The following is a 23,861-nucleotide window of genomic DNA, read 5'->3' as shown; positions in this document are numbered from 1 at the left end:
ACATGCATGGTCCGGCAAATACACAACAATGGCGTACATGCATGGTCCGGCAAATACACAACAGTGGCGTACATTTACATGCATGGTCCGGCAAATACACAACAGTGGCGTACATTCATGGTCCGGCAAATACACAACAGTGGCGTACATGCATGGTCCGGCAAATATACAACAGTGGCGTACATGCATGGTCTGGCAAATACACAACAGTGGCGTACATGCATGGGCCGTCAACTTTACAACAGTGGCGTACATGCATGGTCCGGCAAATACACAACAGTGGCGTACATAATGGTTCGGGAGTTATACACCAGTGACGTACATGCAGGTTTCGGCAGTTATACACCTGTGATGTACATGCAGGTTTCGGCAGTTATACACCAGTGGCGTACATGCAGGTTTCGGCAGTTATACACCTGTGGCGTTCATGCAGGTTTCGGCAGTTATACACCAGTGGCGTACATGCAGGTTTCGGCAGTTATACACCAGTGGCGTACATGAAGGTTTCGGAAGTTATACACCAGTGGCGTACATGCAGGTTTCGGCAGTTATACACCAGTGGCGTACATGCAGGTTTCGGCAGTTATACACCAGTGGCGTATATGCAGGTTTCGGCAGTTATACACCTGTGACGTATATTCAGCGTCCGGGAAATATACACCAGTGGCGTAAATGCATGCTGTGGCACCTGTAAAATCTTAAAGCTACTTTTTAAGAATGTTCGTATTTTTCTACAACCGTTGATACACTTACACAATGTACATATACGGCAATAATATAAATGTATTGGTCATTCATCAGAACGTAACACTATTATTTTAACGCCTTTTAAACGAAAGACGCATTTCTTTCTACCAGCACATTTTACACACATACATATAACAAAGAGTCCTTCTCCTTGTTTTCAAATCTTTATTTTCGGGTTCATCCCGAGCAGATAGTAAGGTGGATTGCGAAAACGATCTTACACGAGCGGCTATGGTAGATGCTTTTTCTCTCACCTCAGTTAAACAAAATTAAGTAAAATGTATTTTTTGCTGGAACTCGTTTGTGCGTGGTGAAATTAAATGCGTATGGATATGTGATCATTCGTGGTTGTCATGGATATGCGCGCAGTGATTCGGAGTATGTTTATAATCAAATCGGACTTTAAATAGTTCTGAGGAGAGTGAAGCATTATTTCTTGAAAGGTGCGTGAAAACTTTTTAATGGTGACATTTGAAGTCAGAAATAATTAATTAGCATTCTAAATATTGCCACCTGCCAAGGTTTCTATGATGCTACAGACGACAGTCTTCAACAAGGGAGGTAATAACAATGTGATGACCATCAAACAGGAGTTCCATACGGGTACTTGTTTTATCTTTGCCCATGGGCAATATAAGAATTTCTAGCATGGTTAAATTTTTGGATGTACTTATCTGATGTGGGAGAAAAGAATTTCTAGCATGGTTAAATTTTTGGATCTTCTTATCTGAGGTGGGAGAAAGTCAATTCCTGTTGGATACTGGCTGAGGTGTTTTGATTGGTTCGCGACTGGTTCGCATCCGTTTAAAATCGGTCACTTCGCGGTCGGTTACGGATGCGGACAGGGGGGACGGACTTTTCTTTAGCGGTATTTTGTTTAAACGGATAGGGATGAGCATTTATGTACTTATGGAAAAACGGCGGTAAACACTGCCTAAGCCTAAAAAGGCAATCTTAGTTTAAGGCAACGGTCTCAAAAATGTGTTGTTGTTTGTTATAAGTTCAGTCAAAACTAGCATAACATGTCGAGAACAACAACTATATATATAAAAATCGGACGGATTTTTTTCCCATAAGGGTAGAACAAAGCTCCATGCCATGTAGAGTCGGGATGTCCTAAACGGGTCTTTTTAAGGGTCTGTACTATATCTCTCGGTATGATGTACAGAGCGAAACGATACTAATTACTCCATCGTCGTCCTGTACCTATCTTTATATTATCAGAGATAAGGGATATGTACTATTATTATACCCCCACAACACATGTTTAAAGGGGCAGGGGGTTATATAGGCTTTAGCTTGTCGGTCTGCCGTTCTGCTTTTTACACGGTTTCCGGACTAAAACTTATATATTTATATTTGTAAATCACCAAATACAGGAATGGTCAAGTTTGACTTCGGTTACAATCCTCAACTGCTTGGCGGTATTATGGCTCCTTTTCAAATTAGGTTTTAACGACGCCACCGGACTATCCTTGGGCGTCCGTCCCTATGAGAGCTTTAGTCGCGTTAGGTTGTGGAATATAGTGCACAAACATAATGTAAGCCTGGTTAGAGCAGCTACCAGTCATGCGTTCAGTCAACATGTTTGCGGCGAACAGCTGCTGTTTGGTCCTCTGCTTGCAGTGTATGCTCTGCGTTGCAAAAAAACAAAACAGTTGCATACATTAGGTTTAAACGCTCGCCCTACTGAATGCCCTGCAGGGAACTTTAACTTGAGGCAGCGTGAACTACTGACAGACGGACTCCCCGTTAAACTTCGCTCACGGGGACGGTGATTACATGCAATTTTAGTGTTGAGGCTGGAGAATAGATGGTTGAAAAGGTTGCAAAAACCTTTATACGTTGACTGTCCAAGTAAATAATAAAATCGCGTGTAATATTCTATTTGTAAAGTTCAAATATAACTTTAAAAATAACATGTATAATATATATATATATACACATGTGTGTATTGTAGTTGCTACAAACAAGTAACACAAAAGTAATGAAATAGTGACAATACGTTATAACTGAAACACAGGCACTCGTGTACGGCGCACGGTGAGCGATACTGTTTGAGAAGACATTAGTCATGTAAATGCGTGTATTATAACATTTCTGAATATCTTTTTTTTCGCCATACGTGATATTGCGTGAAATACTAACAATTATGACGTGAAGTTTGAAACGTCACTCATTTGAATTTTTATTGTGCGCGTTTTAACCATACCAGTGTAAGTTGCGTGTAGTGGAAAATGGTGTGCCGAACAGCAATAGAAGGGTGACTGGTGCACTTCAGTTTAAAAAAACGACCTCTCTTGGAAGCGTTTTTGTAACTTTCTGAATTGAGTGAAGCCGGGGACAACTCGTACACATCGTCATGCCAGTTAATATATTAGAATAATACTACCAGTAATGTTATAATCTTCATGTAAGGGAGGTATTGTCTGTTGACTGACATTACAAATGTAAAATGTTTCGGTTTAAGGTACTCGTAGAACGTGTAAAATATGTTTCGAATCGTGACAGTATTTAGGGTTGTAATTTTTATTCAAACAACGTGTCAAATACAGCGATTTAAACGAAAGAATTTTTTAAAACTAAATTTTTCTAACAAAAGAGTATTTACAAATGTACATATGAACATAAACATGTTTAGCATACATATAACAATAGCCTACAAGAGGGCTATTCCATCAAGCCAATTCGGTTGAAAATGATACCTCCCCCCCCCCCCCCCCCCCCGCCACCGGGCTACAGAGTGATACCTCCCCCCCCCCCCCGCCACCGGGCTACAGAGTGATGGTATCTTATGTACATTGAGATACAGTTTGTTTCCAACTGTTTAAAATAAAAGAATATAGCATACGGTATAGCATTTAGGTTAAGACTTGGCCGAGAAACCTAGTTTTGACCCTAAGTTACCCAGTTTCAAACTTATTAAAAATTTCATGAAGGAAAACATTCCGATTAAGTGTCACGATTGGACCAGAAATGTTCCAGAAAGATAAGATTTAAGCGGAATTATTGCCTGTGTTTGTTCCCAAGATGTCTCTAAGATTTGACCTTATGACCTAGTTTTTGACCCCATGTGAACCACTTAACAAGTCTACCAAGATTAAATCACGGGAAACAGTTCGAACCATTCTGACAAATCAATACCATTTTATGGTGCCGAACATGAAGTTAAATAAGTATTGGGACAGACATATAGTATCTAGTATGTTTTTTTTCTTCTAAGAATTGACCTTCAATGTAGTAACGTAGTTTTTGACCCATGTGACCCTCGTGCAGTAAGATTTGTTCAAGGGAAACATTCTGTCCCAATTTTGAACATAATCTGACCAATCACTACCACGATATGGTCCCAGACAAAAAAAACTAAAGATCTGACATAATGACCCAAATTTTTATCACATGATCACGGAGTTTTAGATTACATGTACACAATTTCAATTACCATCCCTATTCGACATCATAATGCAGAAAATACAGCAAATTTAAGCATTTTCTTCACTCTTCTTTGCCTTTCATATGATACTGAGTATGCCTTTATTATAATAAGGGCTATCAATTTAGTGTCACAACACAATGAGATAATCTTCACAGTCTGCTATACTCATTCCCCTACATGCCTAATCAATCATTCCACTGTGCTTGTGTCCCTTATAGCCAGGCCATTCTGTATCAGCTCTTCATTCACTATCACATCCTGAAACAACATAAATACACAAAAAATAAGTAAGCCTCACACCAAGACACCCTCAGCCCTACAGCTTATTATCAAATATAGTCGTCCAACAAGAAAATGAAGTGCAAGTTAAACTGTTCTCAACAATATCAGAGGAAATAACTACTTGCATTTGTAAAAAACAACAACCTTAGACAGTGGTATTATGACTAGCTACCAGGTGGGCAGACAGTGGTACACTTGCATAGCTACCAGGTGGGCAGACAGTGGTACACTTGCATAGCTACCAGGTGGGCAGACAGAGGTACAACTGCATAGCTACCAGGTGGGCAGACAGTGGTACACTTGCATAGCTACCAGGTGGGCAGACAGTGGTACACATGCATAGCTACCAGGTGGGCAGACAGTGGTACACTTGCATAGCTACCAGGTGGGCAGACAGTGGTACACATGCATAGCTATCAGGTGGGCAGACAGTGGTACACATGCATAGCTACCAGGTGGGCAGACAGTGGTACACATGCATAGCTACCAGGTGGGCAGACAGTGGTACACTTGCATAGCTACCAGGTGGGCAGACAGTGGTACACTTGCATAGCTACCAGGTGGGCAGACAGTGGTACACATGCATAGCTACCAGGTGGGCAGACAGTGGTACACATGCATAGCTACCAGGTGGGCAGACAGTGGTACACATGCATAGCTACCAGGTGGGCAGACAGTGGTACACATGCATAGCTACCAGGTGGGCAGACAGTGGTACACATGCATAGCTACCAGGTGGGCAGACAGTGGTACACATGCATAGCTATCAGGTGGGCAGACAGTGGTACACTTGCATAGCTATCAGGTGGGCAGACAGTGGTACAACTGCATAGCTACCAGGTGGGCAGACAGAGGTACAACTGCATAGCTACCAGGTGGGCAGACAGTGGTACACATGCATAGCTACCGGGTGGGCAGACAGTGGTACACATGCATAGCTACCGGGTGGGCAGACAGTGGTACACTTGCATAGCTACCGGGTGGGCAGACAGTGGTACACTTGCATAGCTACCAGGTGGGCAGACAGTGGTACAACTGCATAGCTACCAGGTGGGCAGACAGTGGTAGAACTGACTAGTTACCAGGTGGGCAGACAGTGGTACAACTGCATAGCTACCAGGTGGGCAGACAGTGGTACAACTGCATAGCTACTAGGTGGGCAGACAGTGGTAGAACTGACTAGTTACCAGGTGGAAAGACATAAGCACAACTGCATAGCTACCAGGTGGGCAGACAGTGGTACAACTGACTAGCTACCAGGTGGGCAGACAGTGGTACACTTGCATAGCTACCAGGTGGGCAGACAGTGGTACAACTGCATAGCTACTAGGTGGGCAGACAGTGGTAGAACTGACTAGTTACCAGGTGGAAAGACATAAGCACAACTGCATAGCTACCAGGTGGGCAGACAGTGGTACAACTGACTAGCTACCAGGTGGGCAGACAGAGGTACAACTGCATAGCTACCAGGTGGGCAGACAGAGGTACAACTGACTAGTTACCAGGTGGACAGACAGAGGTACAACTGCATAGCTACCAGGTGGGCAGACAGTGGTACAACTGACCAGTTACCAGGTGGGCAGACAGTGGTACAACTGCATAGCTACCAGGTGGGCAGACAGACGTACAACTGCATAGCTACCAGGTGGGCAGACAGTGGTACAACTGCATAGCTACCAGGTGGGCAGACAGAGGTACAACTGACTAGCTACTAGGTGGGCAGACAGTGGTACAACTGCATAGCTACCAGGTGGGCAGACAGTGGTACACTTGCATAGCTACCAGGTGGGCAGACAGTGGTACAACTGCATAGCTACCAGGTGGGCAGACAGTGGTACAACTGCATAGCTACCAGGTGGACAGACAGTGGTACAAATGCATAGCTACCAGGTGGGCAGACAGTGGTACAACTTCATAGCTACAAGGTGGGCAGACAGAGGTACAACTGACTCGCTACCAGGTGGGCAGACAGAGGTACAACTGCATAGCTACCAGATGGGCAGACAGTGGTACAACTGACTAGCTACCAGGTGGGCAAACAGTGGTACAACTGCATAGCTACCAGGTGGGCTGACAGAGGTACAACTGCATAGCTACCAGGTGGGAAGACAGTGGTACAACTGACTCGCTTCCAGGTGGGCAGACAGAGGTACAACTGCATAGCTACCAGGTGGGCAGACAGGGGTACAACTGCATAGCTACCAGGTGGGCAGACAGGGGTACAACTGCATAGCTACCAGGTGGGCAGACAGTGGTACAACTGCATAGCTACCAGGTGGGCAGACAGAGGTACAACTGCATAGCTACCAGGTGGGCAGACAGAGGTACAACTGCATAGCTACCAGGTGGGCAGACTGGTACAATTGACTCGCTACCAGGTGGGCAGACCGAGGTACAACTGCATAGCTACCACATGGGCAGACAGTGGTACTCCTGCCTAACTACCAGGTGGGTAGACAGTTGTAATATCAATATTGTATCTGATGCACACCCACAAGTTCATTCCTTTACGGGTTGCCAGCCATTGAGTATTCACATAACTGTGTATCATAAATATATTCTATGGCATGTTAATAAGTTATACAATTAACAAAGAAAGGGAAATTCAAATACTGTGAAATCATTATATTTGTGGGCTTAACATTTCGTGGATTTTCGAAAAAAAGGACAATTTAGTGGGTACTTAAATTCCTGGATTTTCTTCTTTTTACCACAAAAAATAGAAACTGGGATCCTAAATTGCCTGCAAAATTACCAAGCGCCGATCTCATGCTATGTGTCATCTACGTCACACAGTTAATTACACTTACTACAGTGGGAAAATATGCCAGTGATCGATTGATTGGTAATTTTAGGGTCATAAATAAAAACGCAACCACATCAATGATATAAAATATATATATATATATATGATTTTGGAATTAAAGGTAAAAAATTTGTAGGGATCTTGAATTTGATAAGGTAACTCACGAAATCCACGAAATTGTCTACAAATAATTATGATTTCACATTATATAAGAACAGATATTCAATTGTTATTATTACAAATAAAAATAAATAAAGACAATGAAACTCTATAGTGCCTAAAGATATACTCATGTACCATGTCCTGGTTGGTGTCAAACAGTGTGACAGAGGGAACATTTCCCACCCATCCATCCAGCCTAGCCAACATCCGCCACCACTGGGCACAGTGGGTCAACTCTTCCAAACGCTCAAATAATTGGTCACCCCAACCATCTGTGAATATACAGAATATAGAGATTACAAATAATGTTCACCCCAACCATCTGTGAATATACAGAATATGAGATTACAAATAATGTTCACCACAACCATCTGTGACTATACAGAATATAGAGATAAGAAATAATGTTTACCCTCTAAACTACAAACTTTGAGCACGGTCATGCAAGATATATTTTAGCAACTTGTAAAAGGTTAAGATATGTGTGTAAAACACATCCTGTTAAGATCATTCTCAACACTTACATTGAAAGATAGTTACATAAATATCTTCTCAAAACAAATTGAAAGATATGAGCAATACAGTTCAAATCATGACACATTAATCATGCTGTCTGTTGTTTTTGATAACATGTGCTTGTTTCAGAGGCCTGTTTCATAAAAAAAGGCTTAGATCTTCCTCTATTTTCAAATTGCAAAAAATATTTGAAGATGGTAAGTTAAGACTTGTTTTAAAAATAATACAAAAAAGAAAATTTAAAAATAACTAGACTAAATACTAAACTAAATACCCCAAATACATAACATGGACGCAGACATGACAAATACCCCAAAACACAGCATGGACACAGGCATGACAAATACCCCAAAACACAGCATGTACACAGGCATGACAAATACCCCAAAACACAGCATGTACACAGGCATGACAAATACCCCAAAACACAGCATGTACACAGGCATGACAAATACCCCAAAACACAGCATGGACACAGGCATGACAAATACCCCAAAACACAGCATGGACACAGGAATAACATGTTTTAATAATGAAATGATAGCCCCATGGCTATAATGATAATCTACAAAGTTAGGCATCATCTTTTTATTAAGACTGGTCATTGGTCAAATGAAGTGGTTATTTAGAAAGCACTGCACTTGAAAATTCATTACAAATTCATGTGAATACCTGTAGAAAATTTGAATGATAAGAAACACAGAGTACAAATTCTGTGGTTTACCGCAATATGCTGGTGGAATAACTGAAAAGGCATATTCATTCCAGGCCATTAGTCACATTAAATTATAGGGCAAGGGAAGACCTTTCTAAACTCAAAAATTATGTGCAAGGAATATTTTCACCATATCTCTTTTCCAACAAACATTTACTGTGAAATGACTCATTGGCTGTCATTTGAGTGATCAGTTTGTAAATGTTCCATTTAATCTTTAAAATGTTTCTGACAACATGGCGCTCATGACATCCCTGATTTTTCCAATCACTAAATAAAACGTTTAAACCTATATCTACCCTCATTTGAATTATGATAAAAATTTATATTCACTCTTAAACCTAATCTACGCGTCTTTGATATCTTGCATCAAAATTTAGCTTGTTAGACTGTGTAAGACAAAAGACCCTCATTGTTGACCCCTGTAGTTGTACCTTTGTTGAGCCCTGTAGTTGTACCTTTGTTGACCACTGTAGTTGTACCTTTGTTGACCCCTGTAGTTGTACCTTTGTTGACCCCTGTAGTTGTACCTTTGTTGACCCCTGTAGTTGTACCTTTGTTGACCCCTGTAGTTGTACCTTTGTTGAGCCCTGGGGTTGTACCTTTGTTGACCCCTGTAGTTGTACCTTTGTTGAGCCCTGGGGTTGTACCTTTGTTGAGCCCTGGGGTTGCACCTTTGTTGAGCCCTGGGGTTGTACCTTTGTTGACCCCTGTAGTTGCACCTTTGTTGAGCCCTGGGGTTGTACCTTTGTTGAGCCCTGGGGTTGTACCTTTGTTGAGCCCTGGGGTTGTACCTTTGTTGAGCCCTGGGGTTGTACCTTTGTTGAGCCCTGGGGTTGTTCCTTTGTTGAGCCCTGTAGTTGTACCTTTGTTGAGCCCTGTAGTTGTACCTTTGTTGAGCCCTGTAGTTGTACCTTTGTTGAGCCCTGTAGTTGTACCTTTGTTGACCCCTGTAGTTGTACCTTTGTTGAGCCCTGTAGTTGTACCTTTGTTGACCCCTGTAGTTGTACCTTTGTTGAGCCCTGTAGTTGTACCTTTGTTGACCCCTGTAGTTGTACCTTTGTTGACCCCTGTAGTTGTACCTTTGTTGACCCCTGTAGTTGTACCTTTGTTGACCCCTGTAGTTGTACCTTTGTTGACCCCTGTAGTTGTACCTTTGTTGACCCCTGTAGTTGTACCTTTGTTGAGCCCCGGGGTTGTACCTTTGTTGACCCCTGTAGTTGTACCTTTGTTGAGCCCCGGGGTTGTACCTTTGTTGAGCCCCGGGGTTGTACCTTTGTTGAGCCCCGGGGTTGTACCTTTGTTGAGCCCCGGGGTTGTACCTTTGTTGAGCCCCGGGGTTGTACCTTTGTTGAGCCCCGGGGTTGTACCTTTGTTGAGCCCTGTAGTTGTACCTTTGTTGAGCCCTGTAGTTGTACCTTTGTTGAGCCCTGTAGTTGTACCTTTGTTGAGCCCTGTAGTTGTACCTTTGTTGACCCCTGTAGTTGTACCTTTGTTGACCCCTGTAGTTGTACCTTTGTTGACCCCTGTAGTTGTACCTTTGTTGAGCCCTGTAGTTGTACCTTTGTTGAGCCCTGTAGTTGTACCTTTGTTGAGCCCTGTAGTTGTACCTTTGTTGAGCCCTGTAGTTGTACCTTTGTTGACCCCTGTAGTTGTACCTTTGTTGACCCCTGTAGTTGTACCTTTGTTGACCCCTGTAGTTGTACCTTTGTTGACCCCTGTAGTTGTACCTTTGTTGACCCCTGTAGTTGTACCTTTGTTGACCCCTGGGGTTGTACCTTTGTTGAGCCCTGGGGTTGTACCTTTGTTGAGCCCTGGGGTTGTACCTTTGTTGAGCCCTGGGGTTGTTGAATTGTTGACACTAGGGGTTGTTCCATTGTTGACACTAGGGGTTGTTCCATTTTTGATCTCACATTTTTGACCCTAGGAGTGGGTCCATTGTTGACCCTAGGAGTGGGTCCATTGTTGACCCTAGGAGTGGGTCCATTGTTGACCCTAGGAGTGGGTCCATTGTTGTTGATCCCAGAGTTGTCCCATTGTTGAACCCTGGGGTTGATTAATTGTTGACCCCAATGGTTGGTCTATTATTGAACCCAGTGGTTAGTTATATTGTTAACCAAGGGGTTGGTCCATTGTTGACCCCAGGGTTGGGTGCATTGTTGACCCCAGTGGTTAGTGCATTGTTGACCCCAGGGGAAGTTCCATTGTTTACTTCAAGGGTGGGTCCATTGTTGACCCCAAGGGGTTGGTCTATTGTTGACAGTAGTGGTGGGCCCATATTTGACAGAAGTGGTGGGCCCATTGTTGACAGAAGGGGTGGGTCCATTGTTGACAGAAGTGGTGGGCCCATTGTTGACAGAAGGGGTGGGCCCATGGTTGACAGAAGTCGTGGGCCCATGGTTGAGAGAAGCCGTGGGTCCATTGTTGACAGAAGTGGTGGGCCCATTGTTGACAGAAGTGGTGGGCCCATTGTTGACAGAAGGGGTGGGCCCATTGTTGACAGAAGGGGTGGGCCCATGGTTGACAGAAGTGATGGGCCCATTGTTGACAGAAGTGGTGGTCCCATGGTTGACAGAAGTGGTGGGCCCATGGTTGACAGAAGTGGTGGGCCCATTGTTGACAGAAGTGGTGGGCCCATTGTTGACAGAAGTGGTGGGCCCATATTTGACAGAAGTGGTGGGCCCATTGTTGACAGAAGTGGTGAGCCCATGGTTGACAGAAGGGGTGGGCCCATGGTTGACAGAAGTGGTGGGCCCATTTTTGACAGAAGTGGTGGGCCCATTGTTGACAGAAGTGGTGGGCCCATGGTTGACAGAAGTGGTGGGCCCATTGTTGACAGAAGTGGTGGGCCCATTGTTGACAGAAGGGGTGGGCCCATTGTTGACAGAAGTGGTGGGCCCATTGTTGACAGGAGGGGTGGGACCATAGTTGACAGAAGTGGTGGGCCCATTGTTGACAGAAGTGGTGGGCCCATGGTTGACAGAAGAGGTGGGCCCATGGTTGACAGAAGTGGTGGGCCCATTGTTGACAGAAGGGGTGGGCCCATATTTGACAGAAGTGGTGGGCCCATGGTTGACAGAAGTGGTGGGCCCATTGTTGACAGAAGTGGTGGGCCCATTGTTGACAGAAGGGGTGGGCCCATTGTTGACAGAAGTGGTGGACCCATGGTTGACAGAAGTGGTTGGCCTATTGTTGACAGAAGTTGTGGGTCCATTGTTGACAGAAGTGGTGGGCCCATTGTTGACAGAAGTGGTTGGCCTATTGTTGACAGAAGTTGTGGGTCCATTGTTGACAGAAGTGGTGGGCCCATTGTTGACAGAAGTCGTGGGTCCATTGTTGACCCAAGTTGTGGGTCCATTGTTGACCCAAGTTGTGGGTCCATTGTTGACCTAAGTGGTTGGTTCATTATTGACCAAAGTGGTGTGTCCTTTGTTGACCCAAGGGGTGGGTCCATTGTTGACCCAAGGGGTGGGTCCATTGTTGACCCAAGGGGTTGGTCCATTATTGACCAAAGTGGTGTGTCCTTTGTTGACCCAAGGGGTGGGTCCATTGTTGACCCAAGGGGTGGGTCCATTGTTGACCCAAGGGGTTGGTCCATTATTGACCAAAGTTGTGGTTCCATTGTTGACCCAAGTGGTGGGCCCATTGTTGACAGAAGTGGTGGGCCCATTGTTGACAGAAGTGGTGGACCCATTGTTGACAGAAGTGGTGGGCCCATTGTTGACAGAAGTGGTGGGCCCATTGTTGACAGAAGTGGTGGGTCCATTGTTGACAGAAGGGGTGGGTCCATTGTTGACAGAAGTGGTGGGCCCATTGTTGACAGAAGTTGTGGGTCCATTGTTGACAGAAGTGGTGGGCCCATTGTTGACAGAAGTCGTGGGTCCATTGTTGACCCAAGTTGTGGGTCCATTGTTGACAGAAGTTGTGGGTCCATTGTTGACAGAAGTGGTTGGCCTATTGTTGACAGAAGTCGTGGGTCCATTGTTGACAGAAGTGGTGGGCCCATTGTTGACAGAAGTCGTGGGTCCATTGTTGACCCAAGTTGTGGGTCCATTGTTGACCCAAGTTGTGGGTCCATTGTTGACCTAAGTGGTTGGTTCATTATTGACCAAAGTGGTGTGTCCTTTGTTGACCCAAGGGGTGGGTCCATTGTTGACCCAAGGGGTGGGTCCATTGTTGACCCAAGGGGTTGGTCCATTATTGACCAAAGTTGTGGGTCCATTGTTGACCCAAGTTGTGGGTCCATTGTTGACCTAAGTGGTTGGTCCATTATTGACCAAAGTGGTGTGTCCTTTGTTGATCCAAGGGGTGGGTCCATTGTTGACCCAAGTGGTGGGTCCATTGTTGACCCCAGAGGTATGAGGTAAGGACCACTAATAAATGCTACAAACCAAATATTTCCTCAACTTATAACTATAATATTTAATGAAACATGTACCAGGTAGTTATCTTAAACTGCTTTAAAATCTGATCAGTTATGACCACTATCTTATACAACCATCTAGCTAAAATACACTTACCACTGGGCGGTTGTACTCCATGGAGTCGACACTCAATAGCCTGTAGAGGGAGCTGGCAGAACTCACCACTGTAAACGGCACTCATAATGATCATACATGCAACCATATTTCACATGAACAATCTAAAGGTCAGCTTGCTTTATACTTTTTGGAATGAATTGTATAATATTTTATGTTTTAGTTTTGAGACTTTTAAAAAGGAAATCTCATTTAAGATAAATACAATAAAATATTTTTTTTATTTTTTAAATGTACTCCTTGAAATGATTTAATTTAATTGCTAACACAAAAATCCAAATTGGGGAGAAACTATATGGTGTTAAGAACTCCCAAGAGGATAGTACTTCTTACCAAAGTGGCTTGACAAGATTTTTATTAACATAGGCACTATCCCCATAGTCAGCGTAGAAAATATCAAGCTCGTTCGCCCCACGTATCTCCATGACACGTGCCCGGTACCACGTTTTGTCATTCTCAAACGGAGCAGCTACTAAGTCTCCAACTGACACATGATCCACTGCACTGTCCTGGACAAGAATAATGGCACATGTAAGAGTAAAACTTAAACACATTTTGTTTCATCATAATTACAACTAGGGGAACGCAGTCATTTCTGGAAAATAATTTAGGTCCTAAGGAGTAAGTCTCTTACTTTTGATATCTTTGATCCTGATTAGGGAAATTTTCTTGATTTTAAGTTAACTTATTCCAAAATATATTTTCAAGTGCCTGTGTAATTTGCTTTACATCCCCAAATACAGCCATTATTGTAAAAGTTTTATATAAAGATGTAATACCAGACCTATACCATGTTTACCATCATATACCAAGTTTACCATCATATACCATGTTTACCATCATATACCAAGTTTACCATCATATACCAAGTTTACCATCATATACCAAGTTTACCATCATATACCATGTTTACCATCATACACCATGTTTACCATCATATACCAAGTTTACCATCATATACCGTATTATATCATGCATAGGACGCACTTTTTTACCCCCAATTCTCGTCTTAAAAAGTGCCTGCGTCCTTTCTATGCTATTAGAATTGCATCTGTTTTTTCCAAGTCCATTTCGGGTCGAAAATATTGGACCGGGGAAGAACGCGGTAATAGTAAGTATCTGTACTGCGTCACCGAAGAGAACAACTGACATATGTAAAATCACGCAAGTTAACACACGCAGAAATATATTGAATGTTTACTTTAAAATGATTTATTGAGAAATAAATTGAAAAAAAAAATACGAGTGTTTACTTTTTTATAAAAGGGACGCTACTCACAAAAACTCGATGTGAGTCAGCATTTTAACTGGATTGAGTTATAACGGCAACGGAAAATCGGGAAAGGAGGTAAATATCAATTAATCGTTGTTCATGATTTTAATGTTTCGATATTTTACAAAACATTTTGTTGTATGTTACTGTTTTAAAAAATTAATGAAGGAATGTGCATAACGCAAAGTAGCATTATTGTCAATATCAAATCTTTTCAAATGTGCGAAGGTGTGAAAAACACCCGCTGTCTGTCATTATAAAAATGGTTGTTTGTTCGCACTTTACCTGACGTGCCTTCCGCTGGCAAGACTAATTACCGACACGCATTAATTATGCATACATGCTTTAATCCGCGCAGCGACAAGCCTTATCAAAACAATCCTCAGTTTTGACAATACAGTTTTGTTGCGATTGCAACGGTTGCAACGGTTGACTGTCATTCAGAAGGCATGTCGGGACTATTGCAACGGTTGCAACGGTTGACTCTCAGTCGGGACTATTACGGCATTTGTATAAGTCTTATAATATGCGTGAATGTTCTCAAAATGTCAAGACATATATCTTTGTTATGTACGCTAAATTACCAAAATACGACGATAATTATCGAAATACACAAGACAGTTATCGAAATATGCCTAATATACAATTTTTTGTTTGTTTTTTACTTCAATATATGTTATAAATACTTTACCAACCTCAATTTTTCGTCTCCGATTTTAACATTTTTCCGCTGCGTCCTATCTTATATATTAAGGGGTTTTACCCGTTTTCTCAACTATTTTTTTGCCTGCGTCCTATCTATGCTAGCGTCCTATACATGATATAATACGGTACCAAGTTTACCATCATATACCATGTTTACCATCATATACCATGTTTACCATCATATACCAAGTTTACCATCATATACCAAGTTTACCATCATATACCAAGTTTACCATCATATACCATGTTTACCATCATATACCAAGTTTACCATCATATACCAAGTTTACCATCATATACCAAGTTTACCATCATATACCAAGTTTACCATCATATACCAAGTTTACCATCATATACCATGTTTACCATCATATACCAAGTTTACCATCATATACCATGTTTACCATCATACCTATACCATGTTTACCATCATATACCATGTTTACCATCATATACCATCATATACCATGTTTACCATCATATACCATGTTTAGAAAGGCTATCATAATATCTCTTTTCTCTAGCTAAAAATAAAGTTCCTTGCCTTGCCAGTATGTTGGTAGAAGTTAGTCATCTGTTCGGACAGTGTGTTCAACTGTACAGCCATCTCACCAATCAGCTGAAGCCACAGGTGGTGGGGATCTGCGACGGCCGACACATAGACCTCAACATAGTCAAGGCCACGCGGGAATTCCACTGTCTCTGCACTTCTTCCTACTTCGAAATCCACTCCCTTTTCCTGTGGGAACCTAGGTCCCAACTGCTGTTGTAGGGGGACACCTGTAGACCTGTCCCCTCCCATTGGTTGACACTTGTCCCCATCCCCAGACTCGGGCTCTGATATGTCCCTATCGCCTCTCCATCTGTCTGGCTGGGAATTCAAAACATCCCCTCCCCCTGACTTTTGTCCCAACAAATCCCTTTGGTCGAGTCCATTATTATTTGATTCTTGATTGTCATTGTTATCACTGTTACGTGTTCCATTCACTTCTTCTCTGTAGTTTTTATGCGCTAATACTTTATCATTTCTCAGTGTGGGCATTTTGTTTTCCTCTGAAAAAATAAATTATACATCAACATTTATGTAAAAATCAAGAGCTGTCACAGTATGTGACGAATGCCCCCGAATGTGACATTGACCTACGAACAAGTCAGTACATGAAAAGTTGATCTTGCCTTTACGTGTCAAATACATATGGCAAGTTATTTTAAATTGCCTCTGAACATAAAAAAATACCACCCATACTTGACAACCTACACTGTTATGTCCTTATATTCAGAATTCCCTTGTGAATAAACACTTAGTGTATCTTTCACCTTAGAGGTAGGGACATGGGTCTTGCACACGACACGTCGTCTTCGTATGTGGAACACATGTAGCAAGTGATTTTAAAATCTGTCCATACAAGGGAAAGTAACAGCCCGGACACGACAACCTATACTCTATGTCCTTATATGCAGCACTCCATTGTGAATAAACACTAAGTGTGACCTTGACCTTTGAGGTAGGGACACGGGTTTTGCACGCGACATGTCGTCTTGGTATGTGGAACACATTTGGCAAGTTATTTTAAAATCTGTCCATACAAGGGAAAGTTACAGCCCGGACACGACAACCTATACTCTGTCCTTATATGCAGCACTCCATTGTGAATAAACACTAAGTGTGACCTTGACTTTAGAGGTAGGGACACGGGTCTTGCAGGCGACACGTCGTCTTGGTATGTGGAACACATGTGGCAAGTTATTTTAAAATCTGTCCATACAAGAGAAAGTTACAGCCCGGACACGAAAACCTATACTCTATGTCCTTATATGCAGCACTCCATTGTGAATAAACACTAAGTGTGACCTTGACCTTTTAGGTAGGGACACGGGTCTTGCACGCGACACGTCGTCTTGGTATGTGGAACACATGTGGCAACTTATTTTAAAAGCTGTCCATACAAGGGAAAGTTACAGCCCGGACACGACAACCTATACTCTATGTCCTTATATGCAGCACTCCATTGTGAATAAACACTAAGTGTGACCTTGACCTTTGAGGTAGGGTCACAAGTCTTGCACCCGACACGTCGTCTTGGTATGTGGAACACATGTGGCAAGTTATTTTAAAATCTGTCCATACAAGGGAAAGTAACAGAGCCGGACGGACGGACGGACGGACGGACGGACGGACGGAGGGACGGACGGACGGTGCGATTTTAATATGCCCACCTTCGGTGGCATAAAAAGTCTCAATGAAATACAGTGATTTTTTTTCATTAACATAATCTACATTAATCAAATTGGGGAAAAAATATGAAATTTTGGAAAAAATGGACATTTTTTTGCAAGGGGAAACAGCCTTTAGAAGGCAGTAAATTGTACACACAAAAAATCACTGAAAAAAATCGGTTTATAATCATGGGCTCTAACTGAATGAGATGCCAGGATATTTACCTGTTCTACCTCTGTGTGTAGGCTGGCGGGTTTCCCTGTTGGCAGCTGAGACCGCAGCCTGTGCCCGGCATTCTTCAACCTCCTGCAGCTTCTCCTGTATTAGTCCCTGCAATGAATACACATCAATTTAGATCATTCTCTTCATCTCTTACAAAGAAAGAGAAAATTAAATTGTAATCAGATCTACATTGTGTATATATATGCATTCATTATTGTCATGCACTGCTAACCTAAACTTTTTTGTAAACATACATTGAAGCTTAACCACACAGATTGCAGCTCCAATTCTTTAACCATGTTGATGTTTGGAGCTTACACAATAGTTGTGATAAACAACTATTTTAACATGATGTTGGTCACTTTACTAGTGTTTGCAAATGAACTAAGTGAACCCATATTTCAGCATATCCCTTCCCATAACCCAAATGTCAGCATATGTCAGCATATCCCCTCCTATAACCCATATGTCAGCATATCCCCTCCCATAACCCATATGTCAGCATATCCCCTCCCATAACCCATATGTCAGCATATCCCCTCCCATAACCCATATGTCAGCATATCCCCTCCCATAACCCATATGTCAGCATAACCCCTCCCATAACCCATATGTCAGCATATCCCCTCCGATAACCCATATGTCAGCATAACCCCTCCCATAACCCATATGTCAGCATAACCCCTCCCATAACCCATATGTCAGCATAACCCCTCCCATAACCCATATGTCAGCATAACCCCTCCCATAACCCATACGTCAGCATATCCCCTCCCAAAACCCATACGTCAGCATACCCCCTCCCATAACCCATACGTCAGCATATCCCCTCCCATAACCCATACGTCAGCATATCCCCTCCCATAACCCATACGTCAGCATATCCCCTCCCATAACCCATATGTCAGCATAACCCCTCCCATAACCCATACGTCAGCATAACCCCTCCGATAACCCATATGTCAGCATAACCCCTCCAATAACCCATATGTCAGCATATCCCCTCCCATAACCCATATGTCAGCATATCCCCTCCCATAACCCATATGTCAGCATATCCCCTCCCATAAGCCATATGTCAGCATATCCCCTCCCATAACCCATATGTCAGCATATCCCCTCCCATAACCCATATGTCAGCATATCCCCTCCCATAACCCATATGTCAGCATATCCCCTCCCATAACCCATATGTCAGCATATCCCCTCCAATAGCCCGTATGTCAGCATATCCCCTCCAATAACCCATATGTCAGCATATCCCCTCCGATAACCCGTATGTCAGCATATCCCCTCCCATAACCATATATCAGCATATCCCCTCCCATAACCCATATGTCAGCATATCCCCTCCCATAACCCATATGTCAGCATAACCCCTCCCATAACCCATATGTCAGCATATCCCCTCCCATAACCCACATGTCAGCATATCCCCTCCCATAACCCATATGTCAGCATATCCCCTCCCATAACCCATATGTCAGCATATCCCCTCCCATAACCCATATGTCAGCATATCCCCTCCCATAACCCATATGTCAGCATATCCCCTCCAATAACCCATATGTCAGCATATCCCCTCCCATAACCCATATGTCAGCATATCCCCTCCAATAGCCCGTATGTCAGCATATCCCCTCCGATAACCCATATGTCAGCATATCCCCTCCGATAACTCGTATGTCAGCATATCCCCTCCCATAACCATATATCAGCATATCCCCTCCCATAACCCATATGTCAGCATATCCCCTCCAATAGCCCGTATGTCAGCATATCCCCTCCAATAACCCATATGTCAGCATATCCCCTCCGATAACCCGTATGTCAGCATATCCCCTCCCATAACCATATATCAGCATATCCCCTCCCATAACCCATATGTCAGCATATCCCCTCCCATAACCCATATGTCAGCATAACCCCTCCCATAACCCATATGTCAGCATATCCCCTCCCATAACCCATATGTCAGCATATCCCCTCCCATAACCCATATGTCAGCATATCCCCTCCCATAACCCATATGTCAGCATATCCCCTCCCATAACCCATATGTCAGCATATCCCCTCCCATAACCCATATGTCAGCATATCCCCTCCCATAACCCATATGTCAGCATATCCCCTCCCATAACCCATATGTCAGCATATCCCCTCCAATAGCCCGTATGTCAGCATATCCCCTCCGATAACCCATATGTCAGCATATCCCCTCCGATAACTCGTATGTCAGCATATCCCCTCCCATAACCATATATCAGCATATCCCCTCCCATAACCCATATGTCAGCATATCCCCTCCCATAACCCATATGTCAGCATATCCCCTCCCATAACCCATATGTCAGCATATCGCCTCCGATAACCCGTATGTCAGTATATCCCCTCCGATAACCCATAATACGTTTGCAATGATGATGTAAGCCAAGTAAGTTGTGATGGATGATTTAAAGCCACTGCTTTCTTTATGTTGACTTTATCAAGTCAAGTGCCATAATATCTACTGATTAAAATTTTTGCACAACACTAAGAGCATACCTCGTTTTTTAGCATAAAAGATCAGCCCATAAGAATTTTATACCTTTGCAATGGTTATCTGTGCATCTGATGCTGTGATGGTTATTTTTCTCGGCTGGTTCCTGTCCTCATCACGAATCCGTTCCACATCAATACGGGCGTGAGAGGAGCGCTGAAGCTGCCGTATACCCTCACCACCACGACCTGTGATGATAAATACAAAATTCTTTCTTCAGTGACTTCATCCTGTATGAATGGACTTTGAACTTTTTCATGAGCTTATAAAGCATTATTACACAAAAAATAATCAATCCTAAAGTTATTTTCTCTGTTATGACAATAAATAGTGTCATACATTGATAATAAACAAAAGTTATGTTAAGATTAAACAGATCATAATCCTCCCTCTGTGTTTTTTATGTCCACTGTTAAGTGTGGGTAGAAATCATTGCAGTGTTTTCAAGAACCTTTGGGTAAACAAGCTTATCTAAAATACACACATTTATTGTAACACTGTGCAGATTATGATTTTGATTTCTGCAGCTACAGCAATTTATTATAAAAACCCCCAAACATTTTGGCAAATACCGCCAAAAGCTGTGCATTTTCATCAACAGCTTAGCTTTAAGGCCATTTATACTGTCAAAAGCTGTGCATTTTTGAGAAAAAAAGCACATGAGCTATGTGATTTATAAAAAAAAAAGCTAAGGTTTTATGAAAATACAACAATGCGCTGGCAGTTTTAATGTAAAGCACAGGAGCTGCATTTTTCAGAAAAAAAGGTAAGCTTTTTTTGCGAAAGAGATTATCTGTTAAAAAAAAGTACAGCTGATTACGGTTTTGGTCGAAAAGTTAAGATTTTTATAATATACTAATACCGCTATGCTTTAAGCTTAGTTTTGGCAAACCTTTTCTGGTGGTGAACATTTCGTTCTTTTAAAATCCCTTTTGTATGACGAAATAACAGCATGGACAAGCTTGAATTTGAGGCATTTTGACCAAAGATAAGTGTGCTCTTGACCTTTGATGTAGTACAGATCCGAGTGTTGTTCGCAACATGCTGTCTTGTCATGTAGAAGATTTGCATTCAGTTACTGCATTCAGTTACTTTAAAATTCCTCCATTCATGGAAAAAATACAGCCAAGACACAGATTGTTCAGACTGCCCACCTTCCCCCACACCAACATCACCCTATGTGATAACCATGGAAAATCTGTTTAAAAGCCAAAGAAATATAAATATTGTGTAAGAGCTGTGTAATTACCTATGATCCTGCCCAGTGTGTACTGTGGCACATAAATAATCTCCTGGGTTGGGACAGGTTGGTCAGCGAGCATCTTCCTCACGAGGCACTCTGCAGCCTGGGCACACATCGCCGTCCCTCGAATCACGAGGATACGGTCCCGGTCCCCCTCCCCACCTGGCCCCGTAAAGTCCTTGAAGTAAAGTTGTGCACCGCTCTCTTCCTGAAGCTATTAATAGAGCAAAAACATTTATTTAAAATTATCATTCAAGCATTAACATAGACAATGAGTTCATACATACAAGTTTAACATGTTTCCAATTTCTCATTCATTGAGCCCTTTAAAAGGCCTTCAGTTCTCATCTTTACCCAGGAAATGGACTTAAGAGCAATTTGTATCAGCTTATAGCTGCTTATTGTAATCACAATCAAGTTAAATAAATTATTTACTGAAGCAAAGGATCGTACATATACACACATGTACAAAATGTAAGAAGCATTTCTGTGAAATTATGTTGAATTGACCAGTGGTTTCTAAAAACAAAATTTTCAAAGTTTTTCCTTTTGGTTGCCATAAACCAGAGTTCTGCATGGAACCACTTTTATTGAAGAAATCTGGAAAGGATCACTCAAAGAACATACCTGGTTTAATTGAAATTGTCCATGTGGGTTAGGATTAAAAGCTTTTTGAAGGAAAATGTTCATGACAAACGACGAAGACAATTGAAGGACAATCACCTTATCACAATAGCTCACAGTGTGCACTTTGTGCTGACAGGTAGGTGAGCTAAAAAACCAGGAGTACACAAACAAACCAGCAAATATACTTGTTGAGACGGTTGTGTTGCTAAATACAACACAATTTGGTCAATGTATAACACTAATTCATTCAAACCTCAAACTCCAAAATGCACCCACCTGTTTAATGTTAGCCCCCCTACGACCAATGATGGAGCCTACAATCCCAGGAGGTATAGAAACCTCAATCACTGTTTGCCTCGATGTCTGGGTTTCTGCTGTCTGTCCACACCCAAGCTCAGCCTCGTCACCATCTACAGGAAAGGGGAGATAATCAGCTCCATTTCAATGTTTGTTCTTTATTTCTATTTTTTTATACAATGCAGTTAAGTGAGAACAAACATTAACCTCAGATTGAATTTATATTTATAAAGCATCAAATTGTTTATTTGAAATGCAACAGTATTTTATTTACTCCTTATATCAGTAAAATATCAAACCCTAGCATATAACGTTTTTCAACTTCTTTACATGTTTTAAATTACAATATCATTTTAATATTGTCACTACTTCTGCTAGTTGGAGGAAAATACAAATCAAATATAATGACAAATAAGTCAGCTAAACAGCTAAACAGTCTACCATTTGAAGTCCTGAGGAGCCAGTAGAGCAGGCAAGCTGATGTAGGCAGAGCAACACCAAGGATGATAAGTCTCCCTGTATGATTTAACTCGAACATCACTGGTGACTAGTCACATACATGCGCCCAGCTGAAATAATACTATAACTTCAGACAATTGTTTTTGGAAATAAATCAGATGTCTCCCTCATGTTTGACCTTGAGAGATATGGAATGATTGAGTTGATACGATGAACATTTTACTCAAGTTTCATGATAATCCTTCAAGTATAAAGGAGACATAAAATCTATGGCTTAAACCTTTGACCTTTAACTGTGATTGACCTCGAAAGACTCAATGCTGTTCAAACAGTTCATGCTGATATTGACCACACCAGACAAAGAAATCCCTGTATCTGACATGCACCGCAAAAGAAAACACCAAAATTATCTGCAAATATTTAAGGCAAAATAGCAAAACAAGCATTTCGGTATGTAATATGAATAAAAACTGAAGAGTGACAATGACAAAACCATCTCTGAAGAAGTCACCCTTATAATGTGTCTTGACCATGCATTGACAATTATATAACCCTAGTGGATTTTTTTATTTCATAGAAAGTTGAAATATCGTCGACAAATCATGTTTAATAGTTGAATTGTGTTTCATGACGTGTTAAGCAGCCCATAAAATGTTGTATTTTTTGTTTTCAGGGTCAAGACTGATTTTACCCAACTGGGACCACAGGCAACTATTAAAAGTAAGCCAGGAGCAGCTATTGCCTAGTATTGGGATCTACATAATACATTCAAGTCTCTGTGCCTTAATGTAGATCAGTATAGAAACAAGAGCTGAAACATAGCGTTTTCTTTGAACTTTGAAAAATTCTCAATATTGTGTGCGAAGCTGTGCTGACTTGTAACAACTGGATAATTATTTATCAGCGATCAATAAGCTTCAGAGTAACTTCCTTTTAAACTACATTCAAATTACATGCAATATGACGCATGAGGTGAGTGACAAATTTATATCTAGGGGAAGTAACTTTGAAAGTGAGGTGATTCTCGATCGCTAGAAGCTTGGATTGTGGCGTCACCATTGTCTGGTTCCCTACTT

General features: G+C 42.1%; 1 protein-coding gene across 2 annotated transcripts; it reads right to left on the bottom strand.

Moving 5' to 3' along the window:
- Nucleotides 1-3,522: 3,522 nt before the first annotated feature.
- On the bottom strand, nucleotides 3,523-23,772 carry LOC128240032 (tudor and KH domain-containing protein-like). Of its 2 annotated transcripts, none has more exons than XM_052956520.1 (11): nucleotides 23,739-23,772; nucleotides 22,768-22,895; nucleotides 22,306-22,439; nucleotides 21,409-21,616; nucleotides 20,208-20,347; nucleotides 17,623-17,728; nucleotides 15,725-16,233; nucleotides 13,536-13,711; nucleotides 13,185-13,252; nucleotides 7,569-7,705; nucleotides 3,523-4,441 (listed from the first exon to the last, which is right to left on the bottom strand). In XM_052956520.1, the coding sequence occupies exons 2-11, from the start codon at nucleotides 22,862-22,864 to the stop codon at nucleotides 4,373-4,375; spliced, it is 1,644 nt and encodes a 547-aa protein (XP_052812480.1). In that variant the 5' UTR covers nucleotides 22,865-22,895; nucleotides 23,739-23,772; the 3' UTR covers nucleotides 3,523-4,372. The 2 variants fall into 2 exon arrangements, with proteins under 2 accessions (XP_052812480.1, XP_052812481.1); XM_052956521.1 differs by lacking the exon at nucleotides 23,739-23,772 and adding an exon at nucleotides 23,662-23,715.
- Between the last annotated feature and the right edge of the window lie 89 nt (nucleotides 23,773-23,861).

This window comes from Mya arenaria, chromosome 7 (assembly GCF_026914265.1).
Source record: "Mya arenaria isolate MELC-2E11 chromosome 7, ASM2691426v1".
NCBI classification, from domain to species: domain Eukaryota; kingdom Metazoa; phylum Mollusca; class Bivalvia; order Myida; family Myidae; genus Mya; species Mya arenaria.
This window is presented reverse-complemented; position numbering and strand designations above follow the sequence as displayed.

What these genes read in the sequence shown, in the direction of transcription:
- LOC128240032 (XM_052956520.1), bottom strand. Translation starts at nt 22,864, where the DNA reads ATGTTCGAGTTAAATCATACAGGGAGACTTATCATCCTTGGTGTTGCT. An exon ending in GGGGGGCTAACATTAAACAG is followed by an intron (nt 21,617 to 22,305) that starts GTGGGTGCATTT and finishes CTCTATTAATAG; the next exon opens with CTTCAGGAAGAGAGCGGTGC. An exon ending in TGGAGTACAACCGCCCAGTG is followed by an intron (nt 7,706 to 13,184) that starts GTAAGTGTATTT and finishes GTATATTCACAG; the next exon opens with ATGGTTGGGGTGACCAATTA.